This window comes from Saccopteryx leptura, chromosome 7 (genome assembly GCF_036850995.1).
Source record: "Saccopteryx leptura isolate mSacLep1 chromosome 7, mSacLep1_pri_phased_curated, whole genome shotgun sequence".
Lineage (NCBI taxonomy): Eukaryota > Metazoa > Chordata > Mammalia > Chiroptera > Emballonuridae > Saccopteryx > Saccopteryx leptura.
This window is the reverse complement of record NC_089509.1, coordinates 72991506-73012196: the sequence shown is the minus strand read 5'-3', so window position 1 is coordinate 73012196 and position 20691 is coordinate 72991506. Positions and strand designations below refer to the sequence as shown.

At 37.3% G+C, this 20691-nt stretch overlaps 1 protein-coding gene across 2 annotated transcripts in view; it reads right to left on the bottom strand.

Annotated features, from left to right (window-relative positions):
- The window catches only part of ITGAV (integrin subunit alpha V), a 100973-nt gene that overhangs the window by 14991 nt on the left and 65291 nt on the right, over positions 1-20691 (bottom strand). For both annotated transcript variants that reach the window (XM_066346393.1, XM_066346392.1), the window contains exons 15-24: positions 20026-20133; positions 18302-18360; positions 15958-16112; positions 12134-12271; positions 7122-7189; positions 6325-6472; positions 5709-5801; positions 2758-2837; positions 2299-2379; positions 1698-1803 (exon numbers count right to left, since the gene is read on the bottom strand). In XM_066346393.1, coding sequence (XP_066202490.1) covers positions 1698-1803; positions 2299-2379; positions 2758-2837; positions 5709-5801; positions 6325-6472; positions 7122-7189; positions 12134-12271; positions 15958-16112; positions 18302-18360; positions 20026-20133 — 1036 coding nt within the window. The remainder of the gene's footprint in view (positions 1-1697; positions 1804-2298; positions 2380-2757; positions 2838-5708; positions 5802-6324; positions 6473-7121; positions 7190-12133; positions 12272-15957; positions 16113-18301; positions 18361-20025; positions 20134-20691) is intronic.

Sequence of the window (20691 nt, the reverse complement as noted above, 5' to 3'; positions counted from 1 at the left end):
GCATGATTGGACTTTATATTTTTTAATATTTGACTTAATTATAACATATTTCTCAAAAATTTGTATATAGTGTGCCTAAAATTATTTGTAGGATTTTAAATGTGCCCTGACTTCCAAAAGTTTGAGAACCACTGGAGTAGTATATGTTAGAATGAAAATATAAACAAAAGAGGAAAACATGAAAAAGTTATTGATGGACTCTGGCTGGCTGGCTCAGTGGTAGAGCATCGGCCCGGTGTGTGGATGTCCCAGGTTTGATTTTCAGACAGGGCACACAGGAGAAGCGACCATCTGCTTCTTCCCCTCTCCCCCTCTTGCTTCTTTCTCTCTCTCTCTCTCTCTCTCTCTTCCCCTTCTGCAGCCATGGTTCAATTGAAGCGAGCTGGCCCCAGGTATAAGGATGGCTCCATGGCCTCCGCCTCAGGCATTAAGAGCTTGGTTGCTGAGCAACGGAGCAATGCCCCAGATGGGCAGAGCACTGACCACTAATGGGCTTGCCAGGTGGATCCTGGTTGGGGCGCATGCAAGAGTTTGTCTCTTTGCCTCCCCTCTTCTCACTGAATAAAAATAAATAAATAAAAAGTTATTAATGAAAGATAAAATAGGAAATTTTCTTCCTATAGAAAGAATTTTGATGACCTGCTATAGGCATTTTCAATATTTAGTGAAAACTGCAAAATGTCCATGTGAAAATACTCAGTGACCTATTGTTTTTTTTTTGTTTTGTTTTTTTTTTTTTCATTTTTCTGAAGCTGGAAACAGGGAGAGACAGTCAGACAGACTCCCGCATGCGCCCGACCGGGATCCACCCGGCACGCCCACCAGGGGCGGACGCTCCGCCCACCAGGGGGGCGATGCTCTGCCCATCCTGGGCGTCGCCATGTTGCGACCAGAGCCACTGTAGCGCCTGAGGCAGAGGCCACAGAGCCATGCCCAGCGCCCGGGCCATCTTTTGCTCCAATGGAGCCTTGGCTGCGGGAGGGGACGAGAGAGACAGAGAGGAAAGCGCGGCGGAGGGGTGGAGAAGCAAATGGGCGCTTCTCCTGTGTGCCCTGGCCGGGAATCGAACCCAGGTCCTCCGCACGCTAGGCAGACACTCTACCGCTGAGCCAACCGGCCAGGGCGACCTATTGTTTTTATTCAAGTAGAACTAAATGGTTTTAAACAACAATTTGTATAAACAGCTTTCTTTTTTTTTCTGTGACAGGGACAGAGAGGGACAAACAGGAAGGGAGAGAGATGAGAAGCATCAATTCTTCGTTGCAGCACCATAGTTGTTGATTGATTGCTTTCTCATATGTGCCTTGACCGGGGAGCTACAGCAGACTGAGTGAACCCTTGCTCAAGCCAGCGATCTTGGGTTCAAGCTGGTGAGCTGTGCTCAAACCAGATGAGCCCTCACTCAAGCCGGCAACACTGAATTTCGAACCTGGGTCCTCTGTGTCCCAGTCTGATGCTCTATCCACTGCGCCACAGCCTGGTCAGGTTATACTGCTTTCTTTAACCACTTAAAACTACTTGTCTAATAAAAATAAACTTCTAAATAATAGGGGGAAATTCAGAAAACTCTCTAGTATATACATATTTAAACTATACATAGTTTATATAAAAATAAAAGATTTGTCTTTTAAAAGTAGCCAATCTGTTCCCCTCTTCCTTGGCTTTCTACCAGGTACCAGTTAAGCACAGCTGCAAACCTCATAGATGTGCTGAATGACTGGCCCAACATCTTCTTCATTCTCAGGTTTCTCCTTGTGCTCCCAGTTTGGAATCGGAAGAAAGATATGATCAGGACTTGAGACTCTAGACAATGACCAAAGAAAACCTACCATGAATATCAAAATGATACAGTCAGTTCATTTTCTAGAGTACCCTATATGCAAATGAATAACAACAGAACTAATGGGGGAAAAAGCATTATATATTTCAAAGGAAAAAACCTATACATGTATGTGTACACACACATGCATATACATAAATTACTGTTTATTGGGTGCAATGTTACAGGTGAATTGATGTCAATTTGCACAGAAGTTCAAATACACTTATTTTGTGCCTGCTGTTACCATGTATGGTTTATTTCCAGACCATAACCAAATAAATATTTGGGGCTTTGGAATACACACCTTGAACATTCTTTCTATAGAAACCATGGTTTCTCTAATAAAACCATCACTAAACATGGAATGCCTACTATCCAAAAGCAGCGAGGAGGCCTACTAATTACTTTCAAAAAGTAACTTTATAAAGTAGTTTAAATCATGAGAGTGAGATACTCAACTCAGTAGTCATACTGACCCTCTTATCTCAACAGCAGCTAAAACAGCAAGGTCAACTCTATAAGATACAATTGGGCTTACTTTGTCATAAAGATTGGAGCTGAAAAAGAAAAAAAAAATACAGGACTAAATTGAACATAATCATCATCAAAAGCATACAGAGACAAAGGCAGTGACATGAAAAAAGAACAAATTAACAGCAACAAAATGAAAAACATAAATCAAAATAATTATTTTCATTAGAAATCAAATAAATATTTTCATCTAATTCCAAGAAGATGGTAAAGTTTTACTTTAAGCTTTGTTTTATAAACTCAAAACTGACAAAATTATTCTTATACATAAGCAATAATTTAAAAATGTATAATCAAGTACTGAAATTTTGGTCTCTTCTGTTTTAATATATTAAAGTACATTACATATTTATAACAAATATTTCTACCACAGTTATTATAAATTAAAATGGTTGTTTTTATACCTTTGGATTTGTAAATCAAATTTCACAGAAGTATCCATCTCTGATTGCTGGTGCACACTGAAACGGAGACCAGCTAAAAGCTGAAGGAGGAAAAAAAGATAGTGACAATAGTTAAAACAGTATCTAGCGTGACCAGGTGGTGGCGCAGTGGATAAAGCGTCTGACTGGGATGCGGAAGGACCCAGGTTCGAGACCCTGGGGTTGCCAGCTTGAGCACGGGCTCATCTGGCTTGAGCAAAAAAGCTCACTAGCACGGACCCAAGGTCACTGGCTCAAGCGGGGGGTTACTCAGTCTGCTGAAGGCCCGCGGTCATGGCACATATGAGAAAGCAATCGATGAACTACGATGTTACAAAGAAAAACTGATGATTGATGCTTCTCATCTCTCTCCGTTTCTGTCTGTCTGTCTATATCTATCCCTCTATCTGACTCTCTTTCTCTGTCCCTGTAAAAAAAAACAACAACCCAGTATCTAACTAGTGAAATTTCAAATCCAATGTCCAAATGAAAAAGAATGGCCTAAAATAAAGTTTTTCTCAGCTACGATAAACTGAAAGTAGTCTAAAAAAGGTAATTATATCTTGTATCAAGCTACTTAGGCCAATATATAATGAAGTCTATTTAATAACAATTCTTAATTATATCTCCTTATAATATTCATTATCTTTCCAAAAAAATATAAAATTAGCCTGACCAGCCAGTGGTGCAGTGGACAGAATGTTGGCCTGGGACTCTGAGGACCCAGGTTCAAAACCCCGAGGTCGTCAGCTTGAGCGTGGGTTCATCCAGCTTGAGCACGGGCTCACCAGTTTGAGCATGGGGTTGCCAGCTTGAGCATGGGATCACACACATGATCCCCTGGTTGCTGACTTGAACCTAAGGTTACGGGTTTGAGCAAGGGGTCACTGGCTCAGCTGGAGCCCCTGGTCAGGGCACATATGAAAAAGCAATTGATGAACAATTAATGTGATGCAACTATGCTTCTCATCTCTTTCCTTTCCTGTGTGGCTGTCCCTGTCTGTCCCTTTCTCTCTGTCTCAAAAAAAGTAAATGTTTGTAAAACAATTACACACAATGATTTGGTTACAGGAAGCTAACAACTCAACTTGTGTTAATGGAATGGGAAGGAAGAAATTGATTGCTTAAAAGAGTAAGAAAACGCACTAAAGAAAGCATAAGTAGGACAAGAACCTGATTTCTCCACACTGCCCACAACTCTATCAACACCAAGCCTCCTAACTTCTGCAGGTGGAAAACTTATTTTAAAGAGAACAACTGAGTAACAGACTTTGGGATCATATAAATGACACACAAAAAGGCATTTCTGGGGGACTTCTAACTCTTTCACTTTACAAAGCCTGGAGCTAACCATTTGAAATAACCAGGAATCATCCATACTGAATGTGCTGTGAGTGGAAAAGCTAGAGAAAATGAGAATATGAAAGAATAAAAAGTATGTTCAACTTATTAGTGAAACACTGTGTTAAATATATATGGAAAAATGCAATTCTGGGTACTCTGTTCAAGCCCTATCACATAAGAGCTGATATACCTAGAAGTAATGACTTTTAATGGAAAACAAACTTAAAAGTGATAGATACATGAAATTTCAACTGCCCTTTTGATGTTCCACCTGGCTGCCTGACCTCACCCTTACTGGACTATCGCCCCTGAGGCAGAAGAGTTCTAGAAAAGCTGATCAACCTCTCAAGAAGCGTTCCAGGAAGCAGAAACCATAAAACTGTAAAAGGGAACATACCAGAACTTTTGACTCAGTACCCCTCAGGCTCTCCCAAACAGTTTAAATTTGCCCCTAGTCTGTAACCGGCATCCTTCTCCCTGGAGAAGTGCCTGGCAGGGTTCCTTTCTTCCTTCCAAGAAAGCCTGTTACTCCAGTCTTTCGGACTCCCATGGATTCCAACAAGAAGAAATATGGAATATTTTACTTTTATTTGAAATATATTTGATATATAACATTGTGTAAAGGTATAGAACATGATTTGTAATATGATTTCCATCACAGTGATAGTTAGCACCTCTACCAGGTCACATTATTATCATTTCTTTTTTGTGGTTGCAATAATAAAGATCTAACCTCTCAGCAAGTTTGATGATTATAATACAATAATATTCTTTACATTCACAGTACTGTGCATTAGATCTCTAGGACTTACCACGTCTACTACGAGAGATGTTGTTTAAGAGTAAATATGGAATATTTAGCCCCATATTATCACAGACCTTCAAATTACCAATATCTTTATTGAAAAATGTAACTCAAAATATACTGCCACTTTTCCTTTAATACTTGGAATTCTGCAAACTATATGGAGTGGGGCAAAAGTAGGTTACAGTTGTTTGCATGGAAAATACAGTCATTATGAATAATAACACAAGTAAACTTTCACAACTGTAAGCCTACTTTTGCCCCACTCTGCACTTTGTTTATTTTTTAGATTTGGGAAGCAACCCATTTGATGCTTCTTCTCAAGCTCCTGGGCTACCTTTTCCACTACCAGTAAGGAGCCAGATTCCACCAAGGTGTTCCCTAATCCTGTTGGAGACAACCTTACAGGTTTCAATTTAAGGAGAAATTCTCACCTAAGAATAACAGTCTTGGTATTTGTCAGTGTAGCTGAGAATTCATTAAAGCATTAGTTTAAAATATCAAAATTATCATTTCAGTCCTTAAACCATGTTCTTATCCAGTTAGCAAACTGAAGGTAGTTAGTATAAAGACCAGTTTATTAAACACACTGTAGTGTCACAACCCGTTATTTTAGCATTTTAGTCAAAACTAAACAAAACTCTGGTAATCATTGACTCTAAATCAAAACCAATTTAAAGACACTATTCTGTTTATTTTTAAAAAATTACATGAACACACAGAAAAATGTGCTATTTTCTATAAAAGATTAAAAAAAGAGATTAATTTAATTAAAATGCCTTACTTGAGTTCCAGCCTTCATTGGGTTTCCAAGGTCACATACCACCTGGCGGGTTTGGTTTTCTGTCTTAAATGCACAGGAAAGTCTTGCTAAAGCCTTAGAAAAATAAATAACCAAAATAAATTAATGATCAAGAAACAAAATTAGAAGCCATAAGACTAAAAAATTCCTAGATAATGTGATGCAATTGGATACTTAAATTTCTTGTTTAACAAAAGCAAATACATCTATTTGAGCAAATGAGGGTAAAGGGTGGGGCAGGAGCCAGAACTGGGTAACAACTGTCACATATACATGTAAAAGTATTTCTAAAAGATCCCTTGAGGACTGAGCTACATAACCATATGACCTCTGAAAATAATCTGATGGACAGGCTTAGACACTTTATCCATCTGACCTGGTTTCGGGCACTTAGCTAGCAATTCTAAAAATGTTGTATCAATGCATTCTGCAAAGTATTAGGTCTGAAAGGAATTATGTGAGATAGGCCCTCTATTGTCTACCACTTTAGCCTTAGGTAGAATGGCTAAGCTTGGACTGCACTAAAGAGAGAAGCAGTTCATTAATGTTAATGAGACCTATGAGTGCATTTCGATTGTTAAAGAGGCAGTCCGCTTACTTCACTATTGCGGACAACCCCAATGAAATCAGCCTGCAGCGGGATGGAAACGATCAGCTCAGCTTCATAGGCTCCTTCTCCTTGGTTCTGAGCCTTAACAATCAATGTCAGAGGATTGTCGTCCCCAATATAGATCTTCTTTTGATCTCTACAAGTTAATACAAATACAATGAAAAAAGACTGCATAGGGACAGTATGACTTTTCAAAGAAACAAGAGATAAATACACAGACAGCACTGACGTGTTCAATAGCGTCTCAAGATATTTTAAGACTACCTCACAGCCCAACAGAAAACTGGCAATAGCATACTGGGTGCAATCCAACGCTTCTCTAAGTGAAAGAAAATGTTAATGCCAAGAGTTATCACTATCACTCATGTCTATTAATGAAATAAGTTTATATCTCTTTGTATGTACCTACTAATTCTGATTTTTTCACAAAAAAACAATTAACCATTTGTCATAATTCCACAAAATTCTCTATAATTTATGTATCATATAAATGGTAATCAGATTTCTTTTGTTAGGAGTGTATCAATGAAATGTATCATGAAGAAGCTATAACGTTTTTTCTGACACTACTCAATGAAGAATGGGAATAGGTCTGTCAACCCACACAACTAGTGAAAACACAGTACATATTTTTTAAAGGTCAATATTGATAGTCTTACTATTATAAAAAATCATGCATTATTCTCTAATATAATTATCATTAAAATACACTATTACTTTGAGTAGAAAAATGGGCTCTTTCATTTAAATTTCTTATGCCGTCTACCATTTGGAGCAGACCTTACCTATCTACAGACACTTCCAGTTTGGGCTTACAGACGTTGTCTTCACCACAGTCAAGGAGAATATGAGCCTAGGAAAGAAAAAAACGTATTTTCTCCTACATGAAAAAAGATATCAATATGGGCCACACATGCAGTACATCTCACAATATACATGAAGTATGTGAATATACATATGCACAATGTACATATTTACATAGATTTATCAACTTATATGCATACCTAAAATGAAAAAGGAATTATGGCTATTTACTTTTAAACAGGTCAGTGGACAGCCAAGAACGAAAAGGAAGAAAAAGATTCATAGTACATTATACAATTAGTTGGAACCATTTTGTTCTATCTCAAATTAAGCTGTTAGGATTTTGGAATACAGTGTCACACAGAAGAGAAAGTAACAGTCAAGAAATGAGGGTTCAGCTGGTGCTAAGTTGTGTGACCGTGGACAACATGAACTCCCTTCTAGAGTCTCTCATTACCAACCATGCCTCTGCCCATGTCATGGATCTATGGCTGCAGAGTGCAGAAGAATAAGGAGTTGTGGATATACAGCAGCAATCCAGACAGGCAAACCGAAGGGAATAGAAACTGGAAGAAATGAGTCCAGCATCTGCATGGCCAATTGAGAAATGAAGGAAAAAGATCTAGACACATTAAAGCCAGCCTATGTAGGATAGGTGAACCAAGGAAAACCATGAATTTCTCCTCTCAGTCTGGTCATGCCAGTTGAAACAATATAGAAAACCCAAAAGAGAAATAATGGGAAGAAGAAGTTCAGGAGGATTATAAAGAAGGGATATAAAAATTTCAAAAAGAGGAAAAAAAATGAAGCCATTTTTGTCTATTGTTAACATCCAAAGGGCTTCAAGTCCAAAGGCAAAGAGAGAAAAAGATTTAAAGGGGAACAATAATGAAAGATGACTATATGCTTTCAAGTCACTTCAAGGAATGTGCATTTCCCAGAATAAAATTACATGATAGGCTTCTTAACTGTAAATGTAATTGGAGATGAAACCAAAAAACATTATGTAAATTAACTCAACTACCTAGATGTAACACATTTCTATGCACTTAAAGAAGGGGGCTGGGAGAACAGGACCATTAGAACTCTGTGGTGATTCTGTAAGTCATACCAAATAAAATTACTGCAAAATTAGTTCAGAAATAAAGTGTGGATTTTGCAGATAATAAATTGACTACTGCTATGATGTGTACTAAAACCTCAGAATGATGAGTATCTGATGATTGGAATGAGAAATATGTACAAAATATTAATAAACTGTGGCACAAGAATATTTGGCTAACTATGCCTCTACATTGAAGAAAAAGGACTTGGCTGACATTGGTGCAGCCAAATATTTAAATATGCTATTAGGAAAGAGAGTTTCAGAAGTGGAAAAGCATAGAGCAATGTCTTCCATTACAGAGAACCAAATCTCTACAGTTATATACTTAACATCTTGCCCAGAGTAAGAACTTAATATACATTTAAATAAATACATGAGGAGCACAAGAAAAATGCTAATCTTTGTGCAGAAAGCACTAAACCTCCAAAAAATTAGGATGCAGAAAGAGAAACTCTAGATCTACCCTGTCTAATAAAGTAGCCACTAGTGAGCCCATATGTAGCTTTTGAGTACTTAAAATTTATTTTTTAAATTTTATTTAATTATAATTAATTTAAATTTAAATGACAAAACTGCTTCTTGATTCTGTGACTAGAAAACTTTCAGTATGTTTAGAACAACTTAGGTATGTAAACAGTTTGGGTATGTAAATCTACTTTTTCAATCGCAAATTATACAGAAAAAATGTTGTAATGAACTTTAGCATTTGAATTGAGATGTGCTATATAATATAAATGTGTACGCTGGGCTTTGAAGATAGTAAAAAAGAATGTAAAATATTTCACTGATAATTTTTAAATTGATTACATATTCAGAAGATAATATTTTGGCTCTTGTTATAGACTGTTTGTGTTCCCCCCAAATTCCTATGTTCAAGTCCAGAATGTGACTTACATTTGGAGATGTAGTCTTTAAAGGGGTAATTAAGTTAATACGACATCATTGAGGGGGCCCTAACCCAATAGCACTGGTGCACTGTAGGGAGATTAGGACACAGAAACAGGAGAAAGATCATACAAAGACTCAGGGAAAAGATAAATCAGTGGTAGTCAACCTGGTACCTGCAGTCCACTAGTGGGCGTTCCGGCTTTCATGGTAGGTGGTAGGGGAGCAACCAAAGTATAAATAAAAAGATAAATTTAACTATAGTAAGTTGTTTTATAAAGATTTATTCTGCCAAACTTAGCGAAAATCCGACATAAAGTACTTGGTAAGTTATTATTATTATATGCTTTAACTTGCTGTAACTCTGCTTTATAAATTTTATAAAGTAAAGTTACTTCCCTACTTTATAAATCACCATTACTGTAGAACCGGTGGGTGGTTAGAAAATTTTACTACAAACAGAGATACAAAAGTGGGCGGTAGGTATAAAAAGGTTGACTACCCCTGAGATAAATCAACTACAAGCCAAGAAGAGAGGCCTGGAAGAAACCAACCCTCCCAACATCTTGATCTTAGCCTTCAAGCCGCCAGACCTGTGAGAAAATAGATTTCTATTATTTAAACCACCCACTCTGTAAGTACATTGTTATGCCAGTCCTAACAAACTAATATAGGTTTAGGATTAAAATTAATTTTGCCTGTTTTCTACCTTTTTAAAAACTATTTCTGACCAGCCAACTTAAAATACAAATGTGTCTCATGTTATATTTATACTGAACAGCGGGGCTGTATAAATAAAGTGAAATAAAGGGCCAATTTTAAAAAGAAGCAAATAATAAGAATAGTACGTGGTTAATTAACATAGAAACGAGTAAATAATAAAGCTCCAAACGTAGAAGGAAAAATGTCTAAATGTAAATAATGTTATTGTGAAACAAATGATACACACACAGACATTTGAACAATGAATAAGAGCAGAGGAGAGAAAAAGGAAGTCAAATATTATTAAAGTTAGTATTTCTCTCAGAGGATTTTAAAAGTTAGCTTACTTACTTGACTACCTGGCATTAAAACTATATTGGTATTAAAGAGATTGGCAATCCAAGTGAGTTACGTAGAAGTAATGTTAACACTAATAAATGATTTTCCAAAACTTCTAAAACTCTAAAAATAATTATAATCCCAAATCAAAACATATAATGTAGGCCGTGGCCAGTTGGCTCAGTGGTAGAGTGTCAACCCAGCGTGTGGAAGTCTCGGGTTCAATTCCTGGCCAGGGCACACAGGAGAAGCACCCATCTGCTTCTTAACCATTCCCTCTTTCCTTCCTCTCTCTCTCTCTCTTCCCCTCCCACAGCCAAGGCTCCACTGGAGCAAAGTTGGCCCCGGGAGCTGAGGTCGGCTCCATGGCCTCTGCCTCAGGCGCTAGAAGCTCCGGTTGCAAAGAAGCAACACCCAGATAGGCAGAGCATTGCCCCCAAGTGGCCTTGCTGGGTGGGTCCGTCAGGCACTGTGGGAGTTTGTCTCTCTGCCTCCCCACTTCTTATTTCAGAAAAATAAAACAAAACAAAACAACCAGAAACCACATAATATAAAAATACAAGTAACAACTTTTAAAAAAGTATAAAATTGAATGGCAGACTAAGAAGTTCAGATGTTCATAATTAAATATTAATTAATATAACTTTGTGGATCCACTAAAAATAAAAATATGAGCTCACATAAAACTATGTTTACAAGTTATAGCAGAAAGTGATATATTCATGTACAAAACAAAATATAAAATATATTGTTAAAATATACAAATCATAGCCATGGCTGATAGGCTCAACAGTAGATAGAGCATCAGCCCAGCCCCATGGAAGTTCCAGGGTCCATTCCCAGTCAGGGCACACAGGAGAAGTGATATCTGCTTCTCCAGCCCTCCCCCTTCTCCTTTCTCTCCTCCCCCTTCCCACGGCCATGGCTCAAATGGTTTGAGCAAGTTGGCCCTGGAGCTCTAAGGATGGCTCCATGGCCTGGCCTCAGGAGCTAAAATAGCTCGGTTGCCAAGCAACAGAGCAGCAGCTGCAGATGGGCAGAGCATTGCCCAGTAGGGGGCTTGCAGGTGAATCCGGTTCAGGGAACATTTGGGAATCTGTCTCACTGCCTCCGCCTCTCACTTAATAAAAAAAAAAAAAAAAGGAAAAATCTTGAAAGACTTTAAAATATATTTTAATTTGCCTTATACTTCTACCTTATATAGTTTTCTCAAATCACACAAAAAAAGAGTCTTTGAGATCTTTAAGTGCTAGACTAAGAAGAAATAACAACTGAAATTTAGGGTAAAGCATTCTATAAGAGAAACAACTATTAATCTAAAAATATGAACATATAATAAAAAAGAGGAAGAAACAGGAAATATAATAATATTTGAATACATGGGTTTTACATAAATGTTTCTAAAAATATTGTGTTTATGAAATTTCACTGCTTTATTTGGTTTTATGAAAATAATTTATGTACTATTTATATGATATATGTATAATTTACAACTAAAATGTAAATCAAACAGAAGACAGATATAGCCTGACCTGTGGTAGCACAGTGGATAAAGCACTGACCTGGAATGCTGATGTTGCCTAGCCAAGACACATATGCTACATGTTCCTCCCCCAAACCCTTTCCCTCTCACTCTCTCCACTCTCTAAAAATCAATAAAAATATTAAAAAAGAGGCAGATATAAACTTGTTTAGCAAAATACTAAAATACTATGTAAATAAATAGACATTTTGTTTTCCTTAAATTATTTCTTTTATGTGACTCCATCTTTCTCTTCATATCACTAAGTCTAAGTGACCTTAAATATCTCTAAACTCAAAGTCCGGTTCTATCTTTTCTGAGTTCTTAGAATAGAATCTCAACATTATAAAAGCAGTCCCTTGTGATATTTTAAAATATGAAATGCAAGACCGTAAAAAAAAAAAGTATAAAATTACTGGTAAATTGAGAAAGTACAGTACCTGTCGACTGACGTTGGCAGGAGTGAACTGGTTAAGAATAGGTTGCAAGCCTGTTGTATCAGCAGCTGTTCTATAGTCCAGCCGATATTCCATAAAAATAGTAATTGGAGTTAATTTGTCTCTAAATTCAGATTCATCCTAGAAATGGAAAAGCTCTGAATGAATGATGAGAACAACCTATGACATCAAACTATCTGGAGAAATCCCTAAGTGCAGAATACAAAGCCAGCTGTATTCTTCATCTCTTGATCCAATTCTACCAAAACTCTCTGCACAACTAGATGTATATAAGAATAGAATATCCAAAAAGATTATCACTATTTATTAAGAACCCTTAATCAATTTTTGCTTTATAATGTAGTATTTGATTCACACAAAAATATACGAGACATGTTAATAAAATAAGCACTCAAAAGCGCACCCAGTTTACAACTGGAACATTACTGGTATTACTTCCATGTGCTCCTTTTTGTTTTCAACCCTCTCTTCCTTCTCTACGCAATCACTACCCTGAATTTTAAGTTCATCATTCTCTTGCTTGCTTTCAGAAGTTTTATTATAGTTTTATTATGTTTCTAACAATATGTTCTTGAGTTTGCTTTTCCTGTTCATTTCAAGATATGATCATATTCTTTTGTGACTTGCTTTCTTCTGTTCAATACTCATAATACTCATCCATGTTGTTGCATATAGCATCACTGGATAATACTTCATCATATAATAAACCCAAAATTGATTTATCCATTCTCCCATCAAAGATTGCTTGGGTCTTTTAGTGCTTTTTGTTTGCTCTGCTCCTACAAAAATAAAAAAAAATGTTGTAATGGTTCTTCTACATAGCAACAAGTAGTTTGTCACCTCTGTAATACCCTATAATTTTCCAGTCTTCGTAACAATTTACACTGTCATCAGCAACGTGTGAGATCCTCATTAATTCATATCTTCATCAGTTGACAGGTATCGGCAGATTTTGTTAGAATGCTAAGACGGTATTTCTGCAGTTATAACTTATTTGTCCTGGTAAAATCACATTATTTAATCAAAAGTTTTTCTACACTTAAGACAATTGTGTTTTTCCTTTAGTTTATTCGTATGTTAAATTACACTCTATATTTTTAAAGTTAACCTACCCTAGGATAAACCCAAGTAGGCATATTTCTTTTCAATCTTTTTAATAAACTGCTAAATTTAATCAGCTTAGTAACTTTGCATCTATGTCTTTGTGTAAGACTGGCATGAAATTTTGTGGCTTTTTTTTTTTTTCTGTATTTTTCTGAAGCCGGAAACGGGGAGAGACAGTCAGACAGACTCCTGCATGCGCCCGACTGGGATCCACCCGGCACGCCCACCAGGGGGCGACGCTCTGCCCACCACGGGGCGATGCTCTGCCCCTCCGGGGCATCGCTCTGTTGCGACCAGAGCCACTCTAGCGCCTGGGGCAGAGGGCCGAGGAGCCATCCCCAGCGCCCGGGCCATCTTTGCTCCAGTGGAGCCTCGGCTGCGGGAGGGGAAGAGAGAGACAGAGAGGAAGGAGAGGGGGAGGGGTGGAGAAGCAGATGGGCGCTTCTCCTGTGTGCCCTGGCCGGGAATTGAACCCGGGACTTCTGCACGCCAGGCCGACGCTCTACCACTGAGCAAACCGGCCAGCGCCTTGTGGCTTTTTTTACCTGGAGTTTTCTATGCCTAATTTTGCGGAAGTTTTATCCTTCATGCTTTTCTTAAGCTTTCATTCAAGTTAAACAGCATTTAAGACTATGATTAATCTTTACATTATGTTTCTGTGATCTCCCACTCACCTTTTTTCTCTTTCTAATAATATTATTAAAATTTATTGGGATGACAGTGGTTAATTTATACAGAATCCAAGTGAATGTTTCTATAATAAGTCACCTGTACACTGTACGGTATGTTCACCACCCCAAGTCAAGTCTCCTCCTTTCATTTGTGCCCCCCTTTACCTTCTTCTACCGCCCACCCCGTTCCTCTCCTAATCACCCTCCTATTGTCTCTATGCGTTTTTAGTTTTTTGCTTAATCCCTTCACCATTTTCATTCAGCCCCCTCCAAACCCCCTCCACTCTGACAGCTGTCAGTCTGTTCTCTACTCTATTGAGTCTGTTTCTATTTTGTTTATTTTATTCACTAGATTTCACATACAAGTAAAATCATAGGGTACTTGTATTGCACTGCCTGGCTAATTTCATTGAGCATAATACTCTCCAGGTCCATCCAGTTCCGTTGCAAAAAGTAAGATTTCCTTCTATTTTTTACAGTCGAATAGTATTCCATTGTGTAAACGTACCACTGCTTTTTTATCCACTCTTCTACTGATGGGTACCTGGGTTGTATTCTTCATTTTGATATTGTATTTCTAATTTCTAATTGGTTTTTTGTTTTTTGAGAGAGAGAATGAGAGACGTTATGTGGGTGCCTCTTCTCAGCTCTGGTCCTCTGGGATAGGGAGCCCAGCTTGGGGTTTGAGACCACATATTTCTTAGGGAGAACCTCTTCAGCTGAGAAATCCCTCCAAAATCTCAGCCAGCATCCGTAGAAGCAGGGCTAGCCCTTTTCACGTCTCCTACCAGTCTTGATCATGGCTTTTTCTGTAAATCCTTGGTTATAAGATTTCTGTTCAGTTAGTCTTCAGTTGGTTATTCAGGGTGATTGCTCTATATTTTAGTTGTAATTCCTGTTTGGTCCTGGGAGGAGGTGAGTGTAACATCCACCTACTCTGCTGCCATCTTGGATTCCCATACATTTTAATATACAGTATTTTCATTACAATTCACTTCCAAATAATTTCCATTATGATCTCTTCAATGACCCATGTTATTAAAATTAGAATTCCTAGTTCCCAATTTATTGTTTTGTTACTGATTTCTAAAAATTATACTGTGATCAAATAGCGTATTTTCTGTTATACAAATATTTAAAAATTTGCTTAGACCTCTTTATGACCTATATATAATTAATTTTTATAGTCTTTGATTGTTGGGTGCCAGATTCTATGTAGGTTTAATTGAGCCTGTTAATTATGTTGTATCTTCTAAATATTTACTAATGCTTTGGCCTTCTTTTTAAGTTTTATCATTAATTTCTTTAAACATTTTATACAAATATATATTCTGTAGCTGATAACTTCAACATCTCAAGCTGGTGAGCTCTAGTATCTGTTTATTATATTTTCTAATAGCTTGTATAATTTTATTGAACTTAACCTATAGAAATCATGGGGCCTATCCTAGATTGTTACACAGGGACTCTGCATTTAATCATGCTGAAGGCAGGGTGCACCTTTGTTCTATAAACACTTACATTGCCTTATGCAATGTCTAGACCTAAAGTAGGAGGTTAAGACCCCTGGCTTGCAGAAAACCCCAGACAAGTCTGAATTTCTGTGCTGGTGTCTGCAATTACTGTTCACCCTCTACCCTGGCTCCAAACCACCCCAGTAACCCTGGACCATACATTTGCTTACAAGTCACAATTCAGATTTAACCAATGGATTTTTTAATTGATTGCTCATTTTTGGGGACCCTAGAAATTTCTTGAACTGTCTTGAAAGTCCAGCAGTTTTTAAGAAATATATTTGTTATAATTAATTCAGTAGCATTATTGTAGAAAGGCTGTTTGGAATATCCAGTCTACCAGAAGAAGAAATCTATTACTCAGGTTTGACATTTTAAAAAGTTGCACTTCAAGTGTATTTTTTTGTGCTTTCCTTATTTAATACCTCAAAATGTAAAGAATGTGAAAATCATTTAAATGGGAAAAAAAAGCAATGAGTAAAAAGAAAAGATAATGGAGCAGAAATATATCTCTTACCCGCAGATATGCTATCAGTTCCTCACACTGCATCTGGCCCCCCCTTGCAATGGTCATGTTCTTGGAGTGACCCGGGGACCTATTATGGAGAAATAGTGCTCGTCGAATTGCTCCTTTTTGCTTGAGTTTATCCAAAAGAAGCTCCACCTGGAAGTCTATACAAACCAAAGGATTTATAACCAACATAAACTTTATGGACACCTACTTGTCCTAGATAGCATGAGTTTTCAGGTAAACAGATTCTTTTTCCTTAAAAAGTAATTTGCAGCCCAGGCTAGTGGCTCAGTGGATAGAGTGTTGGCCCAGGGTAAGGATGTCCTGGGTTCAATTTCTGGTTAGGGCACACAAGAGAAGCAACTATCTGCTCCTCCCCTTCCCCTCCTGCAGCCAGTAACTTGATTGGTTGAATGTGGCCCAGAGCGCTGAGGACAGCTCGGTTGGTTCAAGTGCGTCAGCCTCAGGAACTAAAATAGCTCAGTACTCTAGCTTCGGCCCCAGACGGGGTTGCTGGGTGCGTCCCGGTCAGGGCACATGCAAGAATGTGTCTCTGCCTCCCCACCTCTCACTTATAAAAAAAAAAAGTACCTTGCTCATAATTTATTAAAATGTCTATATGTGGCAGTGACACCACAAAAAATTATTTCTGAATAAATGTTTAATAATCAATTAAATAATTAATCCAACTGTCCCAAAAATAATGTCATATTAATTCAGGCAATAGATAATGGGTAGTAAAACAACTACCAGATAGAGAAACTTCTTTTCTGTAATAAATTATGAAGCTGAGAGGAAGAAGTTCAGAACATGAAATAGTACAGGTAAATTAAAACTTCCACCATTAATGCAAGTAGCAGGATTCTTGCTGATTGTGACTAATATTTAATAATAGGTACCCAAACCACTATATTAAACAGTACAATGAATGAACAGTTTGCATCATTTACAACTCCTACTTCCACTTAAGCTGTTTTATCAGATTGTCACATAAATATGCCCATCATTAAGCAAGTGACCATTTATATAGTTGTTTGGGTCAAGAATCACCTTAAAATGAATGTGCAGCCAATAGTCTAAAAAGTACAGTTATCAGAACTACTGCTTTGAAGGTCCAAGTCTTTAAGTAGTTTATTCAAAGGAAGTTAAGAGTATAGATTTTTTGTGTATGTGTGACAAAGACAGAGAGAGAGACAGAGGGAGGGACTGATAGGGACAGACAAACAGGAAGGGAGATGAGAAGCTCAATTCTTCATTGCGGCACCTTAGTTGTTCATTGTTTGCTTTCTCGTATGTACCTTGATGGGGGGGAGGGTTCTACATCAGACCAAGTGACCCCTTGCTTAAACCAGCGACCTTGGGTTCAAGCTGGTGAGCCCTGCTCAAACCAGATGAGCCCGCTTTCAAGCCAGCAATCTCGCGGTCTTGAACCTGGGTCCTGCACATCCCAGTCCAACGCTCTACCCACTGCGCCACTGCCTGGTCAGGTGAGAGTACAGATTTTTAAAATTATGAATTGCTTTCCAAGTTTCTATAAATGTTGAACTTCATGTCACATTTGGGTAAAAGAAAACCCAGGGTTATTTTGCTCCCAGTTCTGTTCCACACACTCACACTGCCCTCCTTGCTGTTTTCAAACGCACTAAGCACGCCCTTGCCTCTGGGCTCTTGAAAATGCCATTTTCTATATGCGGAATATTCCCCTAGACATCCCCTAGCTTATTCCTTTCCTTGCCGCCTTTGTGAACCTTCATGTAGAATCACCCACCAGATTCAGTTCTTGCCCCCTGCTTTATTATTACTTCTTAGCACTTGTCACTGACAGACCTTGGCAACAATTGCTTATCTCTCCCACCTTGCTCTCAGGACCACATAAAGCATATCTGGGAAATGAAGAGTCAACTTTGAGCTTGTTGTGTGGATTAATTTTAGTGGCCAAAACCTTTTCTCCTTCATCTCACTATTTCTGAACCACCTCTACTCCAGAGATTGATGGAGCTTCTTTCTCCAAGACATCAAATATAAAGTTCTCAGTAGATTAGCTACTTATAAATACTGATACTCATTTCCCCTTGAACTTATTTACCTCACATTGGTAACTGTTTAATGTTGTGAAGATCATATTTATCATTCAGTGGGCTATTTTGTTCACAGTGTCAATACATAAATGTATTATTTCTGATATGGGTTAAGAGTTCCAAACAAAGTAATTAAATAGCTCTAAGTATAAACATTCAAGTAAAAACAATTATAACTACTGAAGAGTAATTATTCAAATATCTGAAAACATTTTTAAGTGCTGTGCATGCAGCATCATTACAATAATATAGATTTTTCAAAGAACACTTACTAAGTTTCGTGGGAAGTGCGCCTTTGCCATCTGCCTTTAAGCAGAACCTGACATTAAAACTGTAGGAAAATAAAAAGTACACAAATCCTATAATTCAGCTTAATCATATTTTCTAATATCAACCCAAATCTCATTTTTCATATAGAGTAGTTTACACTGTGAATGAAACTTTATATCTTTCTCCATGTCTTAATATTATATTTAAAACATGAAACTACACAGAATAATCTAATTCATCCTTCAGTAATGGAAGCACATTTTTTTTTCCTCAGCTCCTTGATGAGGAAAAGAAAAGAATTTTCTAACTTTTTCTTAAGTTTACAGAATCTGTTGAAAAATCTAAATGAGGGAAATGACAGTCCAGGTTTAAGATAATGTCTCATTTAAAAAAAGCCTCACCGAAGCAGCCTTTAACTAGCAAACTTCTCTAGGACAGTGTTGTTTACAATTTATTAGTGGGTCCTGCAATCAGTTTAATGGGTTGTGTCCAGCATATTAAAAAAAAGTACGTAAGTAAATAAAACTGACTCAAGTATCAAGATTATGATTTTGTGAAACTTTTCTTTCAATTACATACATACGTTTACTAGATAACAATGCAAAATGTATTTTGCACTATGTGCCCCATAATAAAAAACATATAAAAGTTACTGCTTTAGTGTATTCTAAGCCTTCAAATTATTAGCATAATTATAAGCATATTATGAGCACCTTTACAGGGACATGCAAGGTGAGTGGAGAGGAGAAAGGCAGTAAAGCATAAAGCCAAAAATCTTGAAAGCAACTTGACTACCAATCAATAAAAATGAAAACCGAATATTACAGAATTTTAAGGCAATCAAATGAAAGTAGTAAAGTTTTGAAAAATGATTTTAATAACTATAATAGTAATTGAAAAACAAAATCAGGAAAATATTTTTTATTAATTCTTTTCAAATGAAAATTCCCAGCTTCTAATGATTCTACCCCTCTTCCATAAGTTTTCTGATTTTTCTATATGCCAAGAACTTGAATAATATTTTCCAAAGTGGGTGCTCAGTGACTTTAATAGCATATGGGTCAAAATTTGTCATTGTTAATATTACATTTATTTGACATGTATGAGAAAGATACTAGTTTCTCCATTTTACTTTAAAACATTTTCATAAAAACATAAATTTAAAGAAAAAAACTTAAGAAAATTATAAATACAGGTAGAACGAAATGATAGCACTATCATACAATACAGCAAAAAGTAGCAAAGATATACTGGAGACTTGAGAAAAACTGGACTATAAAAGAATTCAGATATTAAATTTACAAAAACTAACTTTTTCTTTAGAAACTAGTAGAGGAACAAGTAGAAGACTGGTATATTAGAGCAAAGTAATATTTTTTATAGTTACAGATATTAAATCTGAAAAAGATCCTATCTTTTAAAAATTAAAATGTTCATGAACCTTTTCAGATTGAAATATAAATGAGTTCTGAGATCTAATTAACTTTTCCTTCTTTTTTAATATATTCACTGAGCATGCATCCTTTTTAAAAAACAGATAACTAGTTTTAGCGTATTTCTAAAGCTTTCTACATGTCTTTAGAACAACATTTCTATAATCTAATCTATGACATGAAAACAGAGTATGCCCACAGAAACTGTTTCAGTAATATTTCAGTACCCCACTCTCACTTTCCATTGTTTTTACAATGACTGAACCAATAATCACAATCATTAATATTCTTACCAGGAAACTTTAAGATCTGTTCCAGGCAGTGGGCAGGTTTTATTGTCTTGATTTAAAATGCTAGGGTACACTTCAAGGCCAGCATTTACGGTGATAACTGGTCTGGCTCTGGTAGGTGGAAGCAAGGAAGGAGGGAGGGAGAGAGGGAGGCAGGGAGGGAGGGAGGGAGAGAGGGAGAGAGACAGGGAGGGAGGGAGGGAGGGAGGGAGAGAGGGAGAGAGAGAGGGAGGGAGGGAGAGAGAGAGGGAGGGAGGGAGGGAGAGAGGGAGGGAGGGAGGGAGGGAGGGAGGGAAGGAGGGAGGGAGGAAGGAGAAAGGGGAAGAGAAAAAAATTTAAATAAATATTAGATAAATCTAAGTATTTTAGGTTCACATTCACTGCATACACAGTGCAGTGCTTACTGAAGCATTGTGGACAATAGCAAAAAGAAAAGACACAAACTCAGAATGACCAGCTGTCCCAGTTTCCCCAGCACTGCCTGGATTTTAACAGAGAAACTCCCACGGCCCGGTAAATTCCTCAGTTCCAGGCAAAGTGGGACAACAAACAAACAATCTGAACTCTGTCCATTAAAGCTGAATAGCCAAACAAGTCGTGAGATATGTACCTAAAGCAACACAATACCGTGGGGGAAGTGAGTACCAGTAATCCATCTATGTTGTTATG